Source organism: Nerophis lumbriciformis, linkage group LG08 (genome assembly GCF_033978685.3).
Source record: "Nerophis lumbriciformis linkage group LG08, RoL_Nlum_v2.1, whole genome shotgun sequence".
Classification (NCBI taxonomy): Eukaryota; Metazoa; Chordata; class Actinopteri; order Syngnathiformes; family Syngnathidae; genus Nerophis; species Nerophis lumbriciformis.
The window spans coordinates 17,377,501-17,404,263 of record NC_084555.2 but is presented as its reverse complement, the minus strand read 5'-3'; the positions used below and the strand labels follow the sequence as shown (position 1 = coordinate 17,404,263).

The following is a 26,763-nucleotide window of genomic DNA, read 5'->3' as shown; positions in this document are numbered from 1 at the left end:
TCATAAAAAAACCAAACTTCATGAATGTTTTTTGTGACAGACAAGTATGTGCTCCAATCACTTTATCACAAACAAATAAGAGTTGTAGAAATGATTGGTAACTCAAGACAGCCATGACATCATGTTCTTTACAAGTGTATGTAAACTTTTGACCACGACTGTATCTATCTTTGCAACCATGGCAAAGGCACGTTCAAAGAACTGGATTGGGACTTAGATCTGACCCCGGAAGAGAAATACAATACATAAGCAGACAGACACAATAAAAAAAAACACTTTGACTCTCACTTCCCATTGAAAGAAGTGTCGAATGCAGTTTACCTGTGGCAATCAATACAAACTATTCCATTACAGATAGCTAACATAATAAGGAGGGTACGCCAATAAAAGCTAACTATATAACAAATGTGTACGTTTCTAAACATACAGTGAGCTGAATTCACCGTATGAATACGTAAAACAGCATACACTAACATTATGCTGTGTAAAACTGCAAAGATGTCGCCATTGAATAGGAAAATAAGATTATGTCTGATAATTATTCTCAATTTTACTGTTACTCTATCTCCTTTCTGTACAAGCCTTTATCATTTTTTATTGCGTTTTGACCCTTCTTTTCACCTTACGCCCTGGTTCCCATTCCTTTTCACCCTGATCTGTGTGTGTAATGAAAAGGCCGAATCAATGATGTTTTGCCTCTTTTGTGCCAAGCGAGTTGTTGAAAGGAAATCAATCTGCTTACAGAAGAAAAGAGAGCAAGAACAAAGAGCAAAATAAAAAAGAGAAACGCAAATGACTTTAGTGTTTCATGTCGGGCAAAAGGAGAAGGGTCATCAGGGAGAAAAGGGGGCGTAGAGGGCTGATAGATTGTTCGACTAAATGGAAACCCTTAATTGTCCGTAAGCGTGAGTGTGAATGGTAGTTGGTCTGTTCGTATGTGCTCTGCGATTGAATGGCAAGTAGTTTGAATCGATCGCAATTGGACTATTCAGCTTGTATTAGAAGAATTGATCAACAGACTTCACCAGTTCATGCTCGAAGTCTAGGAAGGACTCCTCTGCTCTGAAACAATAGTGTTGGCTGCTGTTTTGCATCCCAAATGAATGAAAATATAACTGAGAGGATACATACTTTGAATTTAAACCTATCCCCTCAGACTAGAGCTGTCCTATCTAGTCTTTGAACATGAACTGATGAAGCCTGCTTGTCCAGTTGTGATAGATTCAGTGCCCTGGGAATACAGTATATATTGTGTTGCACGCCACACAAAATCAGACCCCCCACACACAGGCATTGAAGGAAAGACTTAGGGTCTGATTTACTGAGATCCAAATACCACGTACAATTGTGTGTACTAAGAGTGGGCATGTGATCTTCTAACAATGCGTGTGCAATTGAAAAGTGGTGCAGACTGCCGTATTTAAATAGGATTTTACAAGTTAGCCGCGGAGACAATCATTTTCTGCAAATTCATGTTATCATGCTCCTACCAGTGTGTGATGTGTTGAACCAGCAACACACATCTATCATCACTTTTTCTGATTCGCAATCCAGGCAACAGAAACATGTGCACACGGACACTTAATTCTATGCGCGAGGCTGTGAATCGCATCACCAGAGCATTTGCACATCTGGAATGACTCAAAAGCAAGACAATGCACAATGAAAAACATATTTTCACGTTGGAAAAATATAGTAATACATTTCCTGAATAAAAAAACGAACAACAACAAAGAAAAAGCATCACTTGAATTTGTCAGCCCCATAAGTCATTCAGCAGCTATACAATTATAAAAGGAAATTGCTGAATAGACGGTATGTCTCATTAATTTATTTTTTTCTGACTGTCCGAAATGTTGACTCACATGTAGGACGGAGGATTCTCTTCTGTCCATCGTCTGTCAGTGCGGCGCCAGAACTGATCCTGCAAACGTAAGTTTGCATGTCCTTTTGACACGTGCTAAATAAAATGCAAAAATAGTGCTCGCAAAGCGGTGATTAGTATTCATAAATCACATTGTGCGTGCTGAATAATTATACCGGATATTTGCTTTTGCACTGTATTGAGGGTGTTTTGATGATCAGCATATAGCCTGCATATTGATGAAGACAGAGACGCAAAATTGATTGCACGCCTTATTCTGCTCACTTAACAGACGCAATCCACTTTGCACACGTTTAGTAGATCAGCTTTGCGTGTGCTATTACGTTTGCACGTGTTTTAGTACACGCAAAGTTTTTGTAAATTAGGCCCTTAGTGGTGATTGCGCCCATGAGCTGAATCCAGAGTGTTCAATGCCTTGCACAAAAGCACCTCGGTAGTAAACTAGCATCTCTCCAACGACTTTTTCAACAATTTTTTTTTTTTGTCCATAGCGGTCTCAAATTAAGATCTCACAGACTGAGCTACTGCCACTCTATATCATTCATATTGCTATAATTCAATAAATGTCCTTTTCAAAAATAACATTGACAAAAAAATCCAATACAATCCTGTGTTTTACCATTTCATTATGATCATGTGCACAGATGAAGTATGTGAAGGGATTAGTGTTGGTATGAAAGGCAGATAATGCTGGTGAACAATCAATCTTTGGGCAATACCCTCCTTATATTTCCCTAGTCCGAAGCAATCATTTGGTGCAAAGAACACACATTTTCTGGGAGCTCAGTTTAATGTCTATAATCCTCAGAAACGTCAAGAATAACAGCCTCCTTTTGAAAGGCAATCTCAACAGGTTAAAGTTTAAATCTCTGTCTGACAGGGTTTGTCCATGTCTGTCAATTCTCATACTGTACTACTTTTTCTGTTCATATGCTTCGGTCTGCAACAATTAATCGAATAATACGATTAGAAAAAAAGTTTTGATTAATTTTCTGTTGATTCTATATCTACTGAGTGTAACAAATAACATAGATTATGTTAGATCCACTATGGGCTGGACTTTCACAATATTATGCTAGACCCACTCGACTTGCATCCGGTCTCCCTTACAGGGGTCCTCTCCAAGGTTTCTCATAGGCATTCACATTGACATCCCACTGGGTTGTGAGTTGTTCCTTGCCCGTATGTGGGATCTGAACCGAGGATGTCGTTGTGGCTTGTGCAGCCCTTTGAGACACTTGTGATTTAGGGCTATATAAATAAACATTGATTGATTGACATTGGGGCAGCACGGTGGAGGAGGGTTAGTGCGTCTGCCTCACAATACGAAGGTGCTGACTAGTCTGGGGTTCAATCCCAGGCTCGGGATCTTTCTGTGTGGAGTTTGCATGTTCTCCCTGTGACTGCGTGGGTTCCCTCCGGGTACTCCGGCTTCCTCCCACCTCCAAAGACATGCACCTGGGGATAGGTTGATTGGCAACACTAAATTGGCCTTAGTGTGTGAATGTGAGTGTGAATGTTGTCTGGACAAGTCGCCACCTCATCGCAGGGCCAACACAGATAGGCAGAGTGTACACCGCCTTCCACCCGATTGTAGCTGAGATAGGCTCCAGCGACCCCGAAGGGAATAAGCGGTAGAAAATGGATGGATGGATGGATGATTGACATTGAGTGTGTACACTGCTGTTGTAATAGTGGGGACATGAGAGTGGTGGTGTGTGTGTTCTGTGATCTGTGTAACGGCAAACAGTGGATATTATTATTATTACTAATATTATTAATGCACACATGTTAAAAGTGAAATTTCAAAGTTGATGATCTGCATTATGAGAAAGGAATATAAGGTTTTGACAAGCAGAACAATCCCTTATTCATACTATTGTCCCTAAAGTATGCATTGTGGCTATAAAGTTGGTTTTATCCGATTACTTGATTAATCAAACAAACTAATTGATAAATTACTTACATACTGAAAGAATCGTTACCTGCAGCCCTACTTAAAATTTTAATCAACGAAACAGTAGAACACATGTTTTTGGCACATTTAACAACATCGGTACTGTGCGATATTACGATATATATCGTACTACGACATAAACATGTCTATTGTACGGTACAACTGTTGTTATTTTTTATAACATTATTTTAACATCTGGGCTGCAGCTAACACTACTGCTTTGAAGGAGCCCTTTTATGTGACTTGAAAGAAGCGGCAGGAGCATAGATGTCAACATTGCACAGACGGAGGGCATAATGGCAGGTAGACCAACAAAACCAGAATAAGAATTGGTGCTAAAAAGAGGGAAGAGGCGCTTCTTTGTTTGGATTAAAAATGTCAGACATTGACCAAACAACGGTAGGCTTATCTGTAAAGGTTGGGGCCAACGGTGGAACATGTCTATTCTTTTCTGTCACTTGAAGACGCGACATGAAGAACAGTACAGACACACGGTGTTTAAATGCGACAAAATACTAACAATATCTCAAAAACACCAAATGATGAACAAAACACACCCAAAATAGCTTAACAGAGTTGTTGTCCAAAGGCATCGGTCTATGGTCTATGACAAGCAGTCCCGCAGACACCAAAATAATACATATGCCGATTTTAAATTCATACAGTATGTGTGGACATTACTATCGTAAGCACTGTCGAAAGTAAGGGCTGGTACTAACACTACTTGTATTTGTTTTTTAATTGTCTTGTCCTTTTTTATAAATAATGCCATTCATTTCACTGGAATGTATATACTATAGCAGGCCTGGGAAATTATTTTGACTCAGGGGCCACATTTAGAGAAAAAAATGTGTCTGGGGGCCGGTACATCTATTTTTAGGAACACTAATACAAAACCTCACAATAATGTCTGATTGAATGCTAAAAACATTATGACAGACTGCCTTAAAAAAACGTAATGGAATTTTTAAAAATGTTCTATGAACGATAAAACACTGAATATTGACAAAATATGAACGTCACACCCCCTTTCGATCGACATATTTTACAATCAAGTGAAACGCAACAAACAGGGTACAAAATAAACCCACCCACAATCTGATACATCTGATATTTGCTGAATTTCCCCCAGGGATCAATAAAGTACTTTCTATTCTATTATATTCTATACATCACTAAGCTTTAGAACTTTGTTGTGAAAATCTTCTGCGTCTGTGGAAACGCTTCCCGCCCACACTGCTTGGTGCCTCATCTGAGCTGCTGTGACGTAGATGACCATAGTAACTAATTAGATGACCATAGTAACTAATTAGATGACCATAGTAACTAGTATATCATGCAAAAGCACAGATTCCAAGCATTGAAATAATTAATATAGTTGAAGACTTACGGTCATTAGAATACATCACTGCACATCATAATGGCAGCTACACTTTCCATCTTAAAGATCAAAAACAATTATTTGGAAATGTCCGGTGAACCAGATTGAAAAGTGCAACGGGCCGCATGTGGCCCCCGGGCCTTAATTTGCCCAGGTCTGTACTATAGAGTTCCTCCCCCTCTGCTCCAGGCTATTCAGAAACACAAAAAAAGGCAAGCTAAAGCATTATTTTTAATATAATCTTGGCATGCAGTGCATATGCAGTGACATTAATGCTGGTGAAAGCAGCTTTATATATGCAGAGTCTGAATCGATCGGAGAGTGTGCAGGTGTACCTAATGTTGTGACCGGGGGGGCTCTTTATATTATTTATGAAGAGTACCGTTGGAGGGAACAATTTATCAGTGACAACTTCAAGATAGATATTTAAAAAGTATACATTTTCAAAAGATAAATGATGATACTTTTGGAGAGGGTGGGGGTGTGGTTTCATTTGCAATCTGGGAATGCCTCCGGAATCGAACATCTTGCAGACAGACTCAATTGGGTTATAAAAGTGACTGTGGAGCAACAATTACACCAAAGCAAATCCAATACATATTATCTAGACTACAAGGAAGTATTTTAAATGTAGATTGAAATCACCATAGGTCCCCCTTAAAGGGGAACTGCACTCTTTTTGGAATTGTGCCAATCATTATGAGAGACAAGACGATAAAAGTTTTTTTTCATTTTAACATGTAAAAATCGTCTCGTTCTTGGTGGCTAGCAATGCAGCTAATGTGAGCAATCGATTCTACCTCTGAATCACTTTCAAAATGCTTAAAAAAATGTCAACCATACCTCATTTACGTTCCGTAACCCGTATAATAACCAAGCTGTAGCAACACTGTTATTGTAAGAGCGAACACTTGAGGAACTCTTATTCTAGCATACCAACACATCGGCCGTAAAAGCTAACTACGGCAAGAGATAAGATAGCTTCTACATCAGCACGAAACGCGTTTGAGTTTGTAATGCACAACACTGCGATAGGACACCAATCTGTACTGACTGAAAAACATGAACAATCATATTACAGTATCTGTAAAGTATTAGCCTACATTTCATGTTTTGTTCGTACACAGCTAGCCAGACAGTGTATGTAGTTGTAATAACACGCATGACGTGCTGTGTGTATCATGATCAAAATAATAGTGACTCACTCGATAGATAGTTGATAGTTTCTTCCAGCTGGCCGGGAATGCTTTTTTCTGGTTTATTTTAGTAAGCACTCCATTTATATAAAAAAAGTATGTCTTCAAATTCCACATTTTGCAGCTTCAAGTCGCTTTCACCTCATTCTATCGGGTAACGTCTACTCCAACGTCTCACTTTTTCTTTGTGCCCGCTTCTAGAAGCAGTAGTTTATCCTCCGTATATTCAGCTTCAAAAAGATAATGCTGTGAATCCTCATTTGTCCAAAAATAGTCGTCTTCGTTGTTTGTTAACGACATGATTAGAAGACACACACATATATTGTACATATAATTTCACATACATACTCACATACACACAATTATTCATACCTATATATATACACATCCATCCATCCATCCATTTTCTACCGCTTATTCCCTTCGGGGTCACGGATATGTATATTAATTAATTAATACATACATACGCACACACATTGGTACTTACCCACATACATAGGTACCTACGCTCCCACATACAGACACAAGTACAGTACATACAAAATCACGGTACATACATCCAAGCGCATATTCACTGTACAAACATACATATACACATATTGTACATATACAAGCACATATGCATACATACACTCATGCTTATAATCACGTTTTATCAAGCATATATTAACGTAGTTATTAAGGAAACACGGCACACTGAGACAGCTTAACCTATTGTTACTATAACAATCTACAAGGTTAATATAGTTGGCTTCTCTTTCTTCCCCTCCATTTATCTGCTTTCTTTTGTATTTCAAGTTATCATTACATATATGCATTGTTGCATTTGAAACAATTGTATTGTGGATAATAGAGGTGATTATTGTTATTATTCATTATCAATAGTGCTATTATATTGGTATTTTTAATGCTCCATTTGTAGTGCAATAATGTTCATTGTCATTTCTGTGTTATTAATATTTATTTCACTAACTGCTTCTTTGCTATCATTTTTCATATCATATTTGTACATATCATATTTGCTGATGTTGGTCTGTTGTTGTTGTTGTGGTTGTTATTGTTACTGTTGTTGTTGTTGTTGTTGTCTGTGTGTCTTATCCTATTGTCCCTGCAAAATCTTCCTTTTTTCCCCTTTCTATCCCCTCCTGCTCCGGTCCGGCTGCGCCAAACATTGACATAAATCTATTTGATATAGTCAAATACAAATAAGGCAATAAGAGAAGTATCTCACACTTCTCTTTCGTACAGCAAATATGGGCATCTACAACAACAATAGGATTTGCCTGAGTAGCTGGACAGGACAAAACAAAAGAAAAAAGAAAACACAAGCATTTGTTGCCAAAAGTCAGAAGTGCGCTGAGGAATTAGTTCCGGCAATGATTAAAATGATCAAAATATGGTAAATATTGTACATATTACATATTGTTATGAACGTGTCTGTTACTACATTATATACATACTTGCAGTGTGTATAACAAACGTTGGAGGGTTTGAAGTTGTTTGAGGACTTTGAAGGCTACAATGGTGACTCTTATTAGCCGCATCTTCAAAGCGGGTTTTTTTTTATCGTCTTTAAAAAAAAAAGACTCGTTAAAGTTGAAGTACCAATGATTGTCACACACACACTAGGTGTGGTGAAATGTGTCCTCTGCATTTGACCCATCCCCTTGATTACCCTCTGGGAGGTGAGGGCAGCAGTGAGCAGCAGCAGTGGCCGTGCCCGGAAATAATTTTTGGTGATTTAACCCCCAATTCCAACCCTTGATGCTGAGTGCCAAGCAGGGAGGTAATGGGTCCAATTTTTATAGTCGTAGGTATGACTCGGGCGGGGTTTGAACTCACAACCTACCGATCTCAGGGCGGACACTCTAATCACTAGGCCACTGAGTAGGAGTTCTTGTGTTCTTGTCTCTCATAATGATTGAGAACAATAGGCAACATTCCAAAAAATGCAGTTCCCCTTCAAGCACACTCAATGCTATGTTTAATGCCTGTAGCTTTAATTCCTAAATGGTAAATTACATTACACTCAAATTTCGATATAACGCGGTCATTGGGGTCCATTAAATACCGATCACATTATTCCCGAGATCACGTTATATAGAAATCCTTACTTTTTATTAGAGATATCCGATAATAAATGCTTTAAAATGTAATATTGGAAATTATCTGTATCAATTTCAAAAAGTAAAATGTATGACTTTTTAGAACGCCGCTGTACACGCACATAGGGAGAAGTACAGAGCGCCAATAAACCTTAAAGGCACTGCCTTTGCGTGCCGGCCCAGCCACATAATATCTACGGCATTTCACACACACAAGTGAATGCAAGGCTTACTTGGTCAACAGCCATACAGGTCACACTGAGGGTGGCCGTATAAACAATTTTAACACTGTTACAAATATGCGCCACACCGTGAACCCACACCAAACAAGAATGACAAACACATTTCGGGAGAACATCCGCACCGTAACACACTATAAACACAACAGAACAAATACCCAGAGCCCCTTGCAGCACTAACTCTTCCGGGACGCTACAATATACACCCCCCGCTACCCCCCCCCCCCACACACACTTCAACCCCGCCCCCCCAACCCCGCCCACCTCAACCTCCTCATGCTCTCTCAGGGAGAGCATGTCCCAAATTCCAAGCTGCTGTTTTGAGGCATGTTAAAAAATATAATGCACTTTCTGACTTCAATAATAAATATGGTAGTGCCATGTTGGCATTGTTTTCAATAACTTGAGTTGATTTATTTTGAAAAACCTTGTTACATTGTTTAATGCATCCATCACAACAAAATTAGGCATAATAATGTGTTAATTCCACGACTGTATATATCGGTATCGGTTGATATCGGAATCGGTAATTAAGAGTTGGACAATATCGGAATATCGGATATCGGCAAAAAAGCCATTATCGGACATCTCTACTTTTTACCCTTTTCTTTCGAAAGAAGACAATAAAATGATCCCCAAACTGGACGTGACGTGAATGGTGGATTGTGATGCCACGTCACAGAATGGCTCAGCTCGCTAGCTGCTAAGCTGGCGGGGCTGAGCTAGCCTGGGTCCGAAGCCCTCCGCTCCGAAGACAGCAAGAACTCGACCCAGTGAAGGAAAAACCACGAGTATGGTTTTGTGTTGTTCTTGCACCCTTCTCATGTCCGCCAGTTAGAGCAGAGCTAACTTTGTAACTTTAGATGCCGTGGACACACTTCCTCACATTGGCCGTATTGAGCTAACTAGCCCAGTTTGTAACAGCCCTAAACGGCTTAAAAGCTACGGTGAGACGTATAACAGATTAAACATGTTAGCTTGTCCTACACGCCAGTCTACCGGCCACCACAACGCAATGTAAACAGGTGAAAATATGAGGTTCGCGTTATATAGAATACCAATTATTGTTTATTATCAATAATTATAATCGAACTTTGAGTGTATTTGAATTGTCACAGTATCTAAATCAAAGTTAAAAGTCTGATTGATTGATTAATTTCTAATCGATTGTGGAGCTTGCAGTAGCTAGGTTTACAAAACAACAAAATTAACAGCAAAATGGGTTGTACTTGTATAGCGCTTTTCTACCTTTTTAAGGAACTCAAAGCGCTTTGACACTATTTTCACATTCACCCATTCACACACACACATTCACACACTGATGGCGGGAGCTGCCATGCGCGGCGCTAACCAGGCCCATCAGGAGCAAGGGTGAAGTGTCTTGCTCAAGGACACAACGGACGTGACTAGGATGGTAGAAGGTGGGGATTGAACCAGTAACCCTGAGATTGCTGAAACGGCCACTCTCCTAACTTCGCCACGCCGTCCCCATGGATATTCAGTAATACAATTGTGGCTAAAATTTGAAGTACCCATGACATGTTTGGACATACTTATTGCTATGGTAGTGTATATCGGGATGAATATTTTTGGCCATGTCACACAGCACTAATGATTGCTGTAAGTACCACATGCCATTTTAATTATTCCAATGATTAAAATGTGCATATGCCTGTTTGGTGGTTCACATTTTCATTTGTCAATCGGTTTTGCATCATTGTGATGCCCTTGTAACCCCCGTGTAGTGCTGTTGTCAGTTCCTGTATTGCCATATTTCAAATCAGATCCGATATCATGTGTTAGCTTTCCCAACGGTCATTAAATTTGCATGCACTCCAATGTAATGCAATCTATGCAGCATGTCATTCTCAACCTTCCCATATCATTGGCCAGTATTTGGTTTCCTTGCATTTAATGGTGATGTTTCGACTTACCGGTACACTAGTGAGTCATCTTGGCTCCCGTTGTACTGTATCTGGAACATCCGAATGCCTGGAATATTCCTCTGGAAGTTAAATTTGATCAACGCCGTTGAGGACGTGGCCTCCACGGTCACCACCCTCTTTTCGACCGCACCCTTCACGTCGCCGGTTACATTGCTTCCATTGGATCCGCTTCGGGTGGATGTGGAAATGTCCGATGATCCAGGGTCGGGCTCCTGGATGTTGTTTGTGTTGTTGGAGATGTGCGGGAGTTTTATGATAACCAAGTCTACGGTTTGGTGGGCTTCGCCAGCCGGGTTGGAGGAGATGCAGGTGAAGGAGCCTGTGTCTTTCACAGTACTAATGAGGATGTCCAAACTTCCATTGGCGTAGACCAGAGTCCTGGAGGAGTTGGAGACCAGTTTGCCATCAGGGGATATCCAGTGGATGGCCGGCTCTGGGTCACCTCGTGCCTTACACCTTTTGAAGAGTGAAAGAGTACAGTAAAACAAATCTGCTAATATGGTACCTATGGAATACAATAGGACATTTTGTACATCTAAATCAGGGGTCCCCAAAATCAGGCCCAAGTATAAAAATAAAAATAATAATAAAATAAGATAAAAAATAAAAATATATACATATTTTTTTCTGTCTTTTCTTAACCACTTTGTACCGCTTGCTACTCATGGTGTCTCCTAGCCGCTCAGGCAAGTCATATTGTCTAAAAATGCATTTTCTCATCGATAACGTGACATCATTGCGCGCGCGGATAGTGCGCTATATATATATATATCTAATATACTGTATATATATCCATCCATCCATTTTCTACCGCTTGTCCCTTTGGGGGTCGCGGGGGGTGCTGGAGCCTATCTCAGCTGCATTCCAGCGGAAGGCGGGGTACACCCTGGACAAGTCGCCACCTCATCACAGGGCCAACACAGATAGACAGACAACATTCACACTCACATTCACACACTAGGGCCAATTTAGTGTTGCCAATCAACCTATCCCCAGGTGCATGTCTTTGGAGGTGGGAGGAAGCCGGAGGACCCGGAGGGAACCCACGCAGTCACAAGGAGAACATGCAAACTCCACACAGAAAGATCCCGAGCCCGGGATTGAACCCAGGACTACTCAGGACCTTTGTATTGTGAGGCACATGCACTAACCCCTGTGTCACCGTTCTGCCTGTGTATATATATATATATATATATATATATATATATATATATATATATATATATATATATATATATATATATATATATATATATATATATATATATATATATATATATATATATATATATATATATATATATGTGTGTGTGTGTGTGTGTATGTGTATATGTATGTATGTATGTATTTATATATATATAAAATATAGCCCGGCCCCTGGCCAAATTGTTTTAACCCAATGCGGCCCCCCGAGTCAAAAAGTTTGGGGACCCCTGATCTAAATACTAAACTGCAGCTACTTGATTGTAACGGGCCTGATTTACTAAGGATTTGCATGTATCAAAACATGTGGGAAAACGTGATAGCACATGCAAAGCTTATCTACTAAACTTGTGTCTGTTAAAGGGGAACATTATCACCAGACCTATGTAAGCGCCAATATATACCTTGATGTTGCAGAAAAAAGACCATATATTTTTTTAACCGATTTCCGAACTCTAAATGGGTGAATTTTGGCGAATTAAACGCCTTTCTATTATTCGCTCTCGGAGCGATGACATCACGTTGTGACGTCACATCGGGAAGCAATCCGCCATTTTCTCAAACACATTACAAACACCGAGTCAAATCAGCTCTGTTATTTTCCGTTTTTTCGACTGTTTTCCGTACCTTAGAGACATCATGCCTCGTCGGTGTGTTGTCGGAGGGTGTAACAACACGAACAGGGACAGATTCAAGTTGCACCAGTGGCCCAAAGATGCGAAAGTGGCAAGAAATTGGACGTTTGTTCCGCACACTTTACCGACGAAAGCTATGCTACGACAGAGATGGCAAGAATGTGTGGATATCCTGCGACACCCAAAGCAGATGCATTTCCAACGATAAAGTCAAAGAAATCTGCCGCCAGACGCCCAGGAAAAGAGCGCGGATGAGGGTATGTCTACAGAATATATTAATTGATGAAAATTGGGCTGTCTGCACTCTCAAAGTGCATGTTGTTGCCAAATGTATTTCATGTGCTGTAAACCTAGTTCATAGTTGTTAGTTTCCTTTAATGCCAAACAAACACATACCAATCGTTGGTTAGCAGGCGGTCGCCAAATTCGTCCTCGCTTTCTCCCGTGTCGCTGGCTGTCGTGTCGTTTTCGTCGGTTTCGCTTGCATATGGTTCAAACCGATATGGCTCAATAGCTTCAGTTTCTTCTTCAATTTCGTTTTCGCTACCTGCCTCCACACTACAACCATCCGTTTCAATACATGCGTAATCTGTTGAATCGCTTAAGCCGCTGAAATCTGAGTCTGAATCCGAGCTAATGTTGCTATACCTTGCTATCCACCATGTTTGTTTGTATTGGCATCACTATGTGACGTCACAGGAAAATGGACGGGTGTTTATAACGGTGGTTAAAATCAGGCACTTTGAAGCTTTTTTTAGGGATATTGTGTGATGGGTAAAATTTTGAAAAAAACTTCGAAAAATAAAATAAGCCACTGGGAACTGGTTTTTAATGGTTTTAACCCTTCTGAAATTGTGATTATGTTCCCCTTTAAGTGAGAAGAAAAAATAGTATATGCAAAATATATGCTGATCATCACAACACCCACACAACTGTGAAACTGGGGGGGATATAATTCAATTATATAGCACAAACAGTGTGATTTATTAACACTAAAACTGTTCTGCACCTGCTGTTTTGTGTTCATATTTAATACGTCTGGAAAAAAAAGTGCCAACTCGCAGGTCATCACACTGCAGCTCCATCAAAAAGACTGCATGTACAAGCCAGTTATCAGTTGTACACACAGTCCTAGTGAAGTGAATTATATTTACATAGCGCTTTTCTCTAGTGACTCAAAGCGCTTTACATAGTGAAACCCATTACCTAAGTTACATTTTAACCAGTGTGGGTGGCACTGGGAGCAGGTGGGTAAAGAGTCTTGCCCAAGAACACAACGGTCATGACTAGGATGGCTGAAGCAGGGATCGGACCTGGAACCCTCAAATTGCTGGCACAGTCACTCTACAAACCGAGCCACGCCGCCTCAGTGCAAACTTGATTGTACACACGCATTAGTAGATCACAGGCAACACGCCCACTCATTTTCTAATTTGTACACTGTTTAGCATGTGGTATTTGGATCTTAGTAGATCAGGCCCTTAATTGTGTGGAAACTCATGCAGCATTTAAATGAGGGCATTGTACACACAGGTGTCAAACTCAGGCTCAGGGGTTATATCTGGCCCACTCCACCATTTTATGTAGCCCATGAAAGCGTGGAAATAATTTGTGTCAATACTTTATTGTTCTGTCCATCTCGATTTTGACAAAGAAAAATATAAATGTACTGCATGCAGTTTGCATAACTTTAAAATGTTCATATTATCTAATAAATCAACATATAATATGCACTGGTACCTCAACTTAAGAGTGCTTTAACAACAAGAGTGTTTTGAGATAAGAGCTGTATCTCGGCTAAATGTTGTGATTTGAGTTACAAGCATCTCAGCCATAAGTTGGGGTAACAAATGTCAAAGTGAAGCCCATAAGATACGAACAAACTATATACAGTATAGCTTTGGTTTTTCCAAGCATGGAAAAGAAGAAAGTGAGCATGAACGACAGTAGACAATATTCATTGAATTAAGGAGAGAAAAAATCCAAAACACGACAGAAAGTGTAACAGACTTGGTGAAGGAATTTGAGTATATCACTGCTCGTCTGCACCATACTGAAGCAGAATGCGTTTCACGCCAGCCAAGAATGTTATAATAATATCTCAACGGCAGACATTTATCTATGAAAATATGGAGAAGCTGGTCATGGTGTGTTTGAGGGAGAAGCAGCTCAAAGGAGATACTGTAGAAGTCAACTGTCCAAGGTAAATGCTGTACTTTATTATTACCTTACTTCATAAAACGAGTTGTTCGTAGCACATTCTATTGTATTGTTTGTTTATTTTTTTCTTATCTGCAAGTGTGTTTGTGTTCTTAAAAGGCATTATACAAACCCCGTTTCCATATGAGTTGGGAAATTGTGTTAGATGTAAATATAAACGGAATACAATGATTTGCAAATCATTTTCAACCCATATTCAGTTGAATATGCTACAAAGACAACATATTTGATGTTCAAACTGATAAACATTTTTTTTTTTTGCAAATAATCATTAACTTTAGAATTTGATGCCAGCAACACGTGACAAAGACGTTGGGAAAGGTGGCAATACATACTGATAAAGTTGAGGAATGCTCATCAAACACTTATTTGGAACATCCCAAAGGTGAACAGGCAAATTGGGAACAGGTGGGTGCTATGATTGGGTATAAAAGTAGATTCCATGAAATGCTCAGTCATTCACAAACAAGGATGGGGCGAGGGTCACCACTTTGTCAACAAATGCGTGAGCAAATTGTTGAACAGTTTAAGAAAAACCTTTCTCAACCAGCTATTGCAAGGAATTTAGGGATTTCACCATCTACGGTCCGTAATATCATCAAAGGGTTCAGAGAATCTGGAGAAATAACTGCACGTAAGCAGCTAAGCCCGTGACCTTCGATCCCTCAGGCTGTACAGCATCAACAAGCGACATCAGTGTGTAAAGGATATCATCACATGGGCTCAGGAACACTTCAGAAACCCACTGTCAGTAACTACAGTTGGTCGCTACATCTGTAAGTGCAAGTTAAAACTCTCCTATGCGAGGCGAAAACCGTTTATCAACAACACCCAGAAACGCCGTCGGCTTCGCTGGGCCTGAGCTCATCTAAGATGGACTGATGCAAAGTGGAAAAGTGTTCTGTGGTCTGACGAGTCCACATTTCAAATTGTTTTTGAAAACTGTGGACGTCGTGTCCTCCGGACCAAAGAGGAAAAGAACCATCCGGATTGTTATAGGCGCAAAGTTGAAAAGCCAGCATCTGGGATGGTATGGGGGTGTATTAGTGCCCAACACATGGGTAACTTACACATCTGTGAAGGTGCCATTAATGCTGAAAGGTACATACAGGTTTTGGAGCAACTTATTTTGCCATCCAGGCAACGTTACCCTGGACGCCCCTGCTTATTTCAGCAAGACAATGCCAAGCCACGTGTTACATCAATGTGGCTTCATAGTAAAAGAGTGCGGGTACTAGACTGGCCTGCCTGTAGTCCAGACCTGTCTCCCATTGAAAATGTGTGGCGCATTATGAAACCTAAAATACCACAACGGAGACTCCCGGACTGTTGAATAACTTAAGCTGTACATCAAGCAAGAATGGGAAATAATTCCACCTTATAAGCTTAAAAAATGTGTCTCCTCAGTTCCCAAACGTTTACTGAGTGTTGTTAAAAGGAAAGGCCATGTAACACAGTGGTGAACATGCCCTTTCCCAACTACTTTGGCACGTGTTGCAGCCATGAAATTATAAGTTAATTATTATTTGCAAAAAAAAAATAAAGTTTATGAGTTTGAACATCAAATATCTTATCTTTGTAGTGCATTCAACTGAATATGGGTTGAAAAGGATTTGCAAATCATTGTATTCTGTTTATATTTACATCTAACACAAATTCCCAACTCATATGGAAACGGGGTTTGTACATGTTAAAATGTATTTCAATTAGTTTCAATGGGAGACGTTGATTTGAGATACACGTTTGCGACCCCCCGCGACCCCATGTTTTATTGAGGTAATATATGCTAACAGCTGATCACTGTGATCAAACTCAAATTAATCACGATCATCGATCAGAAACATAAAATCGCCCAGCCCTATGTTAAAGTGTAGGCTTTATCAACAGAAACATACTGTAATACAGTAACAATTTAGACGAGTGTGACTCTACACTTAACTGATATTGTACATTCAAGACTTAATGAAGGTGCAAATATGAATAAAACCTTGTTAATCCAATTTTCTTTATGGTTTCCTCTTATTTCCGCATTACAACAAAACCTAACAGCTATCATGATTGCGAGTGTGTGACCAATATATATGCAAATTAAGTAATCATCGTGTCTTTCATCTTAATTTAGAGTTATAGAGTGATGACGACAATGCTGTTTTGATTTTGCTTTTACTCTCTTAACAAATGCCCATACCTTAGTGAGATCCTCTGCCCTTCCAAGACCCTCATCTCATGTGAGTATCGGGTGATGAGCGGGGGTTCACACAGGAACTCCTCCTCGGGAATGGACCAAAAGTATCGTCCAGAGAGGTGCTGGGGTGAAGCACACGTCTCCAAGTCGTCCTCGCGGTTAAGCCTTCGCAGCCAAAGTAGCTCACAGTTGCAATGCAGAGGGTTTCCCCCAAATGACAATGCAAAGGTTGAGGAGGACATGATCCCAGATGTGGCCAGAACCTGTAATGCAGTTTAAAAAAAAATGTGTTTAGTTCACTAAACACATTCACCGCAAAGAGTTCAATCTCTTTTCTAAGAAATGGCTTGTGTCTGGAAAAAATATATACAAATCATATTGTCATTATGGAGTATTGTGTGTAGAATTTTGAGACAGAAATGAATTTATTCCATTTTGGAATGAGGCTGTAACATAACAAAATGTGGAAAAAGTGAAGCGCTGTGAATACTTTCCGAGTGCACTGTATATAGTCCTTTACCTTAAAGGGGAACATTATCACAATTTCAGAAGGGTTAAAACCATTAAAAATCAGTTCCCAGTGGCTTATTTTATTTTTCGAAGTTTTTTTTCAAAATTTTACCCATCACGCAATATCCCTAAAAAAAGCTTCAAAGTGCCTGATTTTAACCATCGTTATATACACCCGTCCATTTTCCTGTGACGTCACATAGTGATGCCAACACAAACAAACATGGCGCATAGAAGAGCAAGCTATAGCGACATTAGCTCGGATTCAGACTCGGATTTCAGCGGCTTAAGCGATTCAACAGATTACGCATGTATTGAACCGGATGGTTGTAGTGTGGAGGCAGGTAGCGAAAACGAAATTGAAGAAGAAACTGAAGCTATTGAGCCATATCGGTTTGAACCGTATGCAAGCGAAACCGACGAAAACGACACGACAGCCAGCGACACGGGAGAAAGCGAGGACGAATTCGGCGATCGCCTTCTAACCAACGATTGGTATGTGTTTGTTTGGCATTAAAGGAAACTAACAACTATGAACTAGGTTTACAGCATATGAAATACATTTGGCAACAACATGCACTTTGAGAGTGCAGACAGCCCAGTTTTCCTCAATTAATATATTCTGTAGACATACCCTCATCCGCTCTTTTTTCCTGAAAGCTGATCTGTCCAGTTTTGGAGTTGATGTCAGCAGGCCAGGGAAGCTAGGGTCGATATTCTTCTCTTGATCATCTTCGGTGGCACAAGGGACGGTGTGAGCCAAGACATCCAGGGGGTTTAGCTCGCTCGTCTGCGGGAACAAACTGCCGCCATTGCTTGCCGTGCTACCGAGGACCTTTGTCCCTGAATTGCTCACACACTCCGGCAGATTCAATGGGGGTCTGGCGGCAGATTTCTTTGACTTTATCGTTGGAAATGCATCTGCTTTGAGTGTTGCAGGATATCCACATATTCTTGCCATCTCTGTCGTAGCATAGCTTTCGTCGGTAAAGTGTGCGGAACAAACGTCCAATTTCTTGCCACTTTCGCATCTTTTGGCCACTGGTGCAACTTGAATCCGTCCCTGTTCGTGTTGTTACACCCTCCGACAACACACCGACGAGGCATGATGTCTCCAAGGTACGGAAAACAGTCGAAAAAATGGAAAATAACAGAGCTGATTTGACTCGGTGTTTGAGAAAATGGCGGATTGCTTCCCGATGTGACGTCACGTTGTGACATCATCGCTCCGAGAGCGAATAATAGAAAGGCGTTTAATTCGCCAAAATTCACCCATTTAGAGTTCGGAAATCGGTTAAAAAAATATATGGTCTTTTTTCTGCAACATCAAGGTATATATTGATGCTTACATAGGTCTGGTGATAATGTTCCCCTTTAACGGCGGATAGTTACCTAATGAGACTTGATGAAACTGTTGACAAGTTTTGAGCCAACAGTCATGGATTCATGGAAACCTTTTAAGCATTTAAGTCCCATCTTAAAACTCATTTGTGTACTCTAGCCTTTAAATAGCCCCCCCTTTTAGACCAGTTGATCTGCCATTTATTTTATTTTCTGCTCTGAGAGGGGAGCACAGGTTCGGTGGCCATGGATGAAGTGCTGATTGTCTAGAGTCGGGACCCGCGGTGGACCTGTGCATCGGTTGGGAACATCCCTGTGCTGCTGACCTGTCTCCGCTCGGGATGGTCCCCTGCTGGCCCCACTATGGACTGGACTCTCACTATTATGTTGGATCCACTATGGACTGGACTCTCACAATATTATGCTAGATCCACTCGACGTTCAATGCACCGGTTGCCTTAAGGGGGGTCCTCTCCAAGGTTTCTCATTGTCATCCCACTGGGTTGAGTTTTTCTTTGCCCTGATGTGGGATCTGAACCGAGGATGTCGTTGTGGCTTGTGCAGCCCTTTGAGACACGTGTGATTTAGTGCTTTATAAATAAACATTGATTGATTGATTGATTGATTTAAAAAATGTTCACATTCTGACAATAAAAATGCATTTGTGTCAAAATATTGGGGTCTTTTTTCAAGTTAATTTAAATTATGCAAACCATTAATAACTTGTGATTAATCAGGATTAATCTGAATTCAGGAGTGTGAATAACTAAAATAACAAATCATATAATAATTAAAAATAGATAATTTGACTGCACAAGTTAGCACGCTAGATTTTTAGCCATTTTGCAGGTATACACCTCAGAGTCGAATGTTTTGATTTCAATGCATGCTAACTATTAGCTTGCTGACGTCAACATGTTGGTATGCTTGCTTTCTTGCTCATTTGACAGGCCTTAGAATTTATATTTATATTTTGATACTTGACGCTATCTGGCTAACGTATTAACTTAGCATTTCAGTACTTACACAATTTCTATTGAAATTGCATTTTCTAGTTACTAATGCTGTCCCACAGAGGTAAACGCGCACATGCTGGGCGTCCTATGTGTGCGCTGGCAATAATGCAGAAGGCAAAACAACATACCTGTGCACGCTGAAAAAGAGGGTCCGGTGGGAGCTTTTGAAGTTTATTTGATGTGACATCGAGGCGGTTGAGTTTCTGTAGCAAAGAAAATGTCCCCTCTGGAATATAGTCCAACATGTTGTGGTCCAAACTCATGGTATGGAGGCTTATCATTCTCTGTTGGATTGGAGGGAGACAAACAAAATATTTGAATTGCTCTGCAATCTATACATCGTAATACATCTCACACACTCTGTTCCTCTATCTCTGGGATTTGAACCTGCGTTCCCAATGTACCAAGAGTCCTGCTTTCGTGTGATTTGTTTTAGGACGAAACGTTTTACAGAAAGTTTGCCATGCTTTTTGTATACCGTCTCGGTTATCGAACGGCCCAAATTTGCACTTAACAAACGAGTCTGTTTGCCCGTGTAGCATTTCGTAAAATTGAGTGCCCAAACAAAAAATCAGACGCTTTGGTGACCTTGTCCCTGTGCCTCTTTTTTTATTCATGGCAAAATAACCTACCAAAGGTCAAAGAAGGTGATAAACACTATTGAATCTCAGAAAGAACAAAGGTACGCAAAGTACAAAGGTGGAGTCTGTGTGGCTCTTCCGTACAGTCCTCCCTTACCACTTGTAGTTGATGTTTATTTATCCATTACATTTTTCATTTAAACGTATTTTGTATTGTTTTCTACAATGATTTTCAAAAAAATTGTTATGTGGTATTACAGGGTTTCTACGGGTATCAGCAAATCGAATGTAATGCTTTTTAATGTCCTTTTTAATACCACTTAAACAATTGGTACCGGTACCAAAATTATTTCAATACTTTTCGGTATTTTTCTAAATAAAGGGGACCACACAAAATTGCATTATTGGCTTTATTTTAACAAAACATCTTAGGGTACATTAAACATATGTTTCTTATTGCAAGTTTGTCCTTAAATAAAATAGTGAACATACAAGACAACTTGTCTTTTAGTAGTAAGTAAGCAAACAAAGGCTCCTAATTTAGCTGCTGACATATGCAGTAACATATTGTGTCATTTATCATTCTATTATTTTGTCAAAATTACTAAGGACAAGTGGTAGAAAATGAATTATTAATCTACTTGTTCATTTCCTGTTATTATCTGCTTACTTTCTTTCTCAACATGTTCTATCTACACTTCTGTTAAAATATAATAATCACTTATTCTTCTGTTGTTTGATACTGTACATTAGTTTTGGATGATACAACCAATTTAGGTATCAATCCGATACCAAGTTGTTACAGGATCATACATCCAGGAGATCGCAAAAAGCCGCTGCCTGACCAGGGCTCAGAAAATCTGCAAAGACTCCTCCCACCCCCACCAAGGACTGTTTTCACTGCTGGACTCTAGAAAGAGGTTCCGCAGCCTCCGAAGCAGAACCTCCAGGTTCTGTAACAGCTTCTTCCCTCAGGCCGTAAGACTCTTGAACGCATCATAATTAAATGATCCCCTCAACTCCCCCCAAAATGGATTAACTCGCTGGAATAAAAAAGAGAATATAACATATATCCATAAACGTGGAGGCATGTGAAAAAGTGCAATATATTTATCTGTACAGTAATCTATTTATTTATTTATATATATTTATATATATTTATTTATTTTATATATATATTATATATATTATTTATATTTATTTATTTATTTATATATGCACCTTATTGCTTTTTTATCCTGCACTACCATGAGCTTATGTAACGGAATTTCGTTCTTATCTGTGCTGTAAAGTTCAAATTTGAATGACAATAAAAAGGAAGTCTAAGTCTAAGTCTAAGTCTACATTGGTCATATTCAAAGTCGTCATGTGTCCAGGGACATATTTTCTAAGTTTATTAACATAATATACATTTAAAAAAACGAAAGATGTTGTGATGCCAAAAAATATCGACGTAATCATAGTAGTATCGACTCGATACGCTACTGTACTTGGTATCATTACAGTGGATGTCATGTGTAGATCCACCAATGGCGTTTGTTTACATTTTGGGTGGCGGACCGGTACTTTTCAGAGGCGGTATAGTACCGAATATGATTCATTAGTATCGCGGTACTATACTACAACCCTAGTATATAGTCAGAAGCTTACAACTGTCTGTATGGACAACATTGTAAGCATTTGAACAATGAACAATAACAACATCATTTTATTACCTATTCTGTGTTATATGTGTTTTTATGTTGCACGATTGCACCAAGAACAATTCCTAGTTTGTGAACCTGTTCTCAAACAATGGCAATAAAAAACTATTCTGATTCTGATTCTGATGATAATAATAACTGTTACTCTCTAGTGAATTACAATTGGCTCACAAGACTGTTTCATCTGAGACTGTCTTTTTATTTTTTGCAGAAGCAGCAGCTGACAGTTGTGGGAAACGGATGCTTAATTTAAACAATTTAGAAAAAGACACATGATACAATGATATTTGCATTTTTTATATGCATTACAAATAAATTGATTCAAATAAACATCTTGAATAGATTGTATTTTACGCCAACTCAATTGTTTGAAATGGCTACAGTATGCAAGTTATGTACAAAGTGTCAGGCAGCTGAAGGAACTCTAATTCATTTACTGTGGGAATGTTAGAAAATAAAATTGTCTAGTTTGTCCATCTTAGGCCACTGTAGGTCACGTGATGTGCGTCACCAGGTTAGCTCGTGGTGTGTTAAAGTACAAATGAGTCGTGTATGAAACAAGCTCAGCCTCCTCATGAACATGCCATGATGTCACAGTTAGGGACTGCATGCCTACAGTCACCAAAGAATAGCAAAGTTTGGGCCCCCAGAGCCGTTTCATTTTGCTGTATTGAGGCAGCGCTTTTCACACTTTTGGACAAGACCTTTTTGTATCCAGTTTGAAAGCCGCAGCCGAAGAAAAGAAACCCACAGACAGTCGACGGCCGCAAAGTTATTGAGTTCATTTTCATTTACCGTTTGATTGATGGACTTACTACTATCGGCCCAGTGCTACAAGTTGTAAAAACATTTTTTAATGCCTCTGGACATCAATTTGAATGTTTTTAAATGCCATTTAAGGTCTTATTTTTTGAAAAATCCACTTAATGACTGTTAATGCTTTTTACTGCCCCACGGAAACCCTGTATTATTTCTCGGCGTCTGTAACGGAGTCTGTAATTGGACTTATAATATTTCTAAAAGAAAAACAAATGCTTATTACGATTAGTAATTCGTCAGACGTTTTGGAATGGATTACTCTTGAAAACTGAGGGACCATTGTATTAAAAAGGTTACTTAACGATAAACAGTATTAATGATAACCGAGGTAAAACTCTCGACGGTTATTATTACTGTTTAAAATTAATAGCTACACTTTGAAAAACTCACAGATGGACTATCTATCTTAAAAGCTAACATGAATACAAGAGACATTAACGTCTTTCCACATTAACAAACAACATACCCCAATCTAAACTTACATAAACACATTACTGTCTGACTAACTAAGAAATTCAAGTGTAGACATTGAACTATACAATCTGTTCTCCCCTAACACAGATTGATATTTACAGTATTACTCAGAGGAATACGACACAGAGGTGTTTTTACGGTGCATTCAAAGACCGCTAAAAAGAGAAAGACACCACAATGACAGCCAGAACACACTTATCCGTGAAACAACACAAAACATTGGCTTTTTACCAGTGGGTCTCTTTATTTTAGTGAATAAAAAAAAAATCTGAAGATTTCAGTGTGTGTACAAATACTTTGAGCACATTCAACAATACTACGATATAAATGATAACCATGATAATTTTGGTCACAATTACCGTGATATAAAATGTTTACATCGTTACATCCCTAGTGTTGGATCAACTTAATGCTTTTGTGTTGAACTCACAAATATTGACATAACACACATTTGTAATTGTTTTTTTTAATTCATCACTTTTACTTAGTAGTGGGTCATCTGTTGCATACGGATTCTAAGGAGTACTTTGTGATTATATTTCTAAATTGACTCATTATTATTTTCTGTTTGATATAACCCAGTGAAAATATCTAATGTTTAATAGAAGATATTTAGTCCATTTTTAAAACTTAAATATATTGATAGTTGCTTTCAAAATCCTTGACATTGAAGAAAACTACACCTATCTTGTAATTTTTGGCGGTCATATTTCGGTGCATCGCTTGGCAACAGTGCGCAACTAATAGGCTATTTACATATCCATTCATATGGTAACGACCTGCTGGTGGTAATGTTTTATGTTCCTGGGGTTTGGATTTGGTGTTTATTTTTCCTGTGATCTCAAACACACTGTTTGTGCCTGAAAGAGAGTCGGTGGAGAATGAGGAAGTGTTTGCACAGGAGGTAAAACCTATTGGAATTGGACCAGCTGTTATCATAAGATTCTCAATAAAAGTTAAAAATAGCGAGTGTCGGACTTTTGACTTCTTCTGGAGGCTACAATGCATTATATTCATTGAATGTGTTTTCACGTTAAAAAAAAAGTTACTTTTAAGGTGTAGCAGCCACGTTCAGTTACATTAAAGGGAAACCCTGCTGTGCTAATGACAACTGAAAGTATTTGATTGATTAATTGATTGAGACTTTTATTAGTAGGTTGCACAGTGAAGTACATATTCCGTACAATTGACCACTAAATGGTAACACCCGAATAAGTTTTTCAACTTGTTTAAGTCGGGGTCCACTTAAATTAATAACTGGGATTTATATAGCGCTTTTCTAAGTACCCAAAGTCGCTTTACATGTAGAACCCATCAATCATTCACACCTGGTGGTGGTAAGCTACTTTCATAGCCACAGCTGCCCTGGGGTAGACTGACGGAAGCGTGGCTGCAATTTGCGCCAACAGCCCCTCCAACCACCACCTATCATTCTTCATTCAATTCACCGGTGTGAGTGGCACCGGGGGCAAAGGGTGAAGTGTCCCGCCCAAGGACACAACGGCAGCGATTTTTGGATGGTAAGAGGCGGGGAGCGAACCTGCAACCCTCAGGTTTCTGGCACGGTTGCTCTACCCACTACGCCATGCTGCCCCAATTGATTCATGATACAGATATATACTATCATACATACTATCATCATAATACAGTCATCACACAAGATAATCATCAGGGTGTATACATTGAATTATTTACAATTCGGGGTGTGGAGGGGGGGGCTAGGTTTGGTTGTTATCATCAGTCATCAACAATTGAGAACAGATTTTATCTACACTAATTGAATCATTTTAATTGAATGATTGTTTTTGAGATTATTTTATTTTCTGATTTTAATTGGAATAATGATACATTTTATTATTATTGCATATATTTATTTGTGCCTTCTTGCAATTTTCTGTAAAGCACTTTGAATTGCCTTGTGCTCTATAAATTGCTTAAATAGTGAAATAAATACTAGTACGAGGCGGCTAACAATGCGGGCTACTGAGATTAATCTATTCCGCCTATAAAACACTTTGAAAAAAAAATATATATATATATTTTCTGACGTAGTGACATGTTGCCTTCGTAACACTGCTCTTCCTACCACTAGTAAGTAACCAGCTACTAGCTAGCTAGAGATGCAAATAAATGTTGGTTGTGTGGTAGCAAATACAGAACGCGCACACTTCGCTGCTGTTGTTGATGGTTGCTATTTAATCTGTGAAATCAATACGCCCAGAAAATAAGTTACATAAATGCTTAAAATGACCAAAATACTGTCAATATTATGCTATGTGCCTGTTTCTACATTACATTCATACTTACATGTACTGTATGTAAAATGTTTTTACATGTTTTTATAGGCAGAATACTAGCAGTTTTTCCACTATTCAGAATGCACAGAAAAGAGAACAATATGTGTTCTTGTCTCACATTAGGATTGCGGATGATAGGCAAAATTCCCCAAAAAGTGCATACATGTTCTTATTTCACAGAAACACTTTTTAATGGCAAATGTATTAAAAAAAAAATTCTAACCTGGATGGCCTCCCACGGAATAGAGTCCAGGTTGTTATAACTGAGATCCAATTCTTCAAGTGCCAGCAGGTCATTAAAAGCTCCCTGGTGGATCAGCACCAGCTGGTTGTTGTTCAAAATCAAGTGGTGAAGCTTTGACATCCCACTGAAGGTGTCATTGCATATCCTCGTCAGACGATTACTGGAATATATTCACAAAGAGATGCAACCTTTAGCAACTGTCAGGCCAGCAGCGTTCGAGTAACCGCAAGAGAACTGACTTCATTCAACATGCAGCCGATGTTAATCTTTACCTGTTGAGATGCAGGGCTCGGAGGTTCTCCAGATCTGCAAAGGCATGAGGTGTGATGTAGGAGATAGTATTTCTGGATAGCGTTAAGTCCACCAGCCGTGTCATGTTTGCAAAGTCTTTCCTCTTCACACTGTGAACAGACATTATTAGGTTATTTGACAACCCATATGAGACATAACAAGAAACTGCAGATTTAAACAAACTGTATTTTTTGCTACAAACCAAACTTTTTTTTTTTAATTTGTTCATAATCATATTCAAAACACTTGAAGGATTTTGGAATTGTTACATTTATGGTGTGTTTTTTTCAGTAAGGCCAGATATAAAGAATACCCAGTCAGGCATACGTCTTAACGCAGTGGTTTTCAAACTTTTTTCGTTAAGTACCACTTCAGAACACACTTGGCTCTCTAAGTACCACCATAATGACCAACATTCAAACACAGTAGCATAGTAGGCCTAAATATTCATTAAAAACGAGGCTGATATTTTATTTTACAAGTATTTTAAATATTTCTGGCAACTGTAAAATTACACACAGTTTAAACAATAACA

General features: G+C 39.2%; 1 protein-coding gene across 5 annotated transcripts in view; it reads right to left on the bottom strand.

The window, feature by feature from the left end:
* Nucleotides 1-26,763, bottom strand: part of LOC133611506 (leucine-rich repeat and fibronectin type-III domain-containing protein 5-like) — a 313,487-nt gene that overhangs the window by 79,116 nt on the left and 207,608 nt on the right. For all 5 annotated transcript variants that reach the window (XM_072913651.1, XM_061968349.2, XM_072913648.1 and 2 more), the window contains 5 exons: nucleotides 26,210-26,338; nucleotides 25,917-26,097; nucleotides 19,948-20,103; nucleotides 16,956-17,215; nucleotides 10,698-11,165 (listed from right to left, as the gene is read on the bottom strand). In XM_072913651.1, the coding sequence (XP_072769752.1) occupies nucleotides 10,698-11,165; nucleotides 16,956-17,215; nucleotides 19,948-20,103; nucleotides 25,917-26,097; nucleotides 26,210-26,338 (1,194 nt within the window). The remainder of the gene's footprint in view (nucleotides 1-10,697; nucleotides 11,166-16,955; nucleotides 17,216-19,947; nucleotides 20,104-25,916; nucleotides 26,098-26,209; nucleotides 26,339-26,763) is intronic.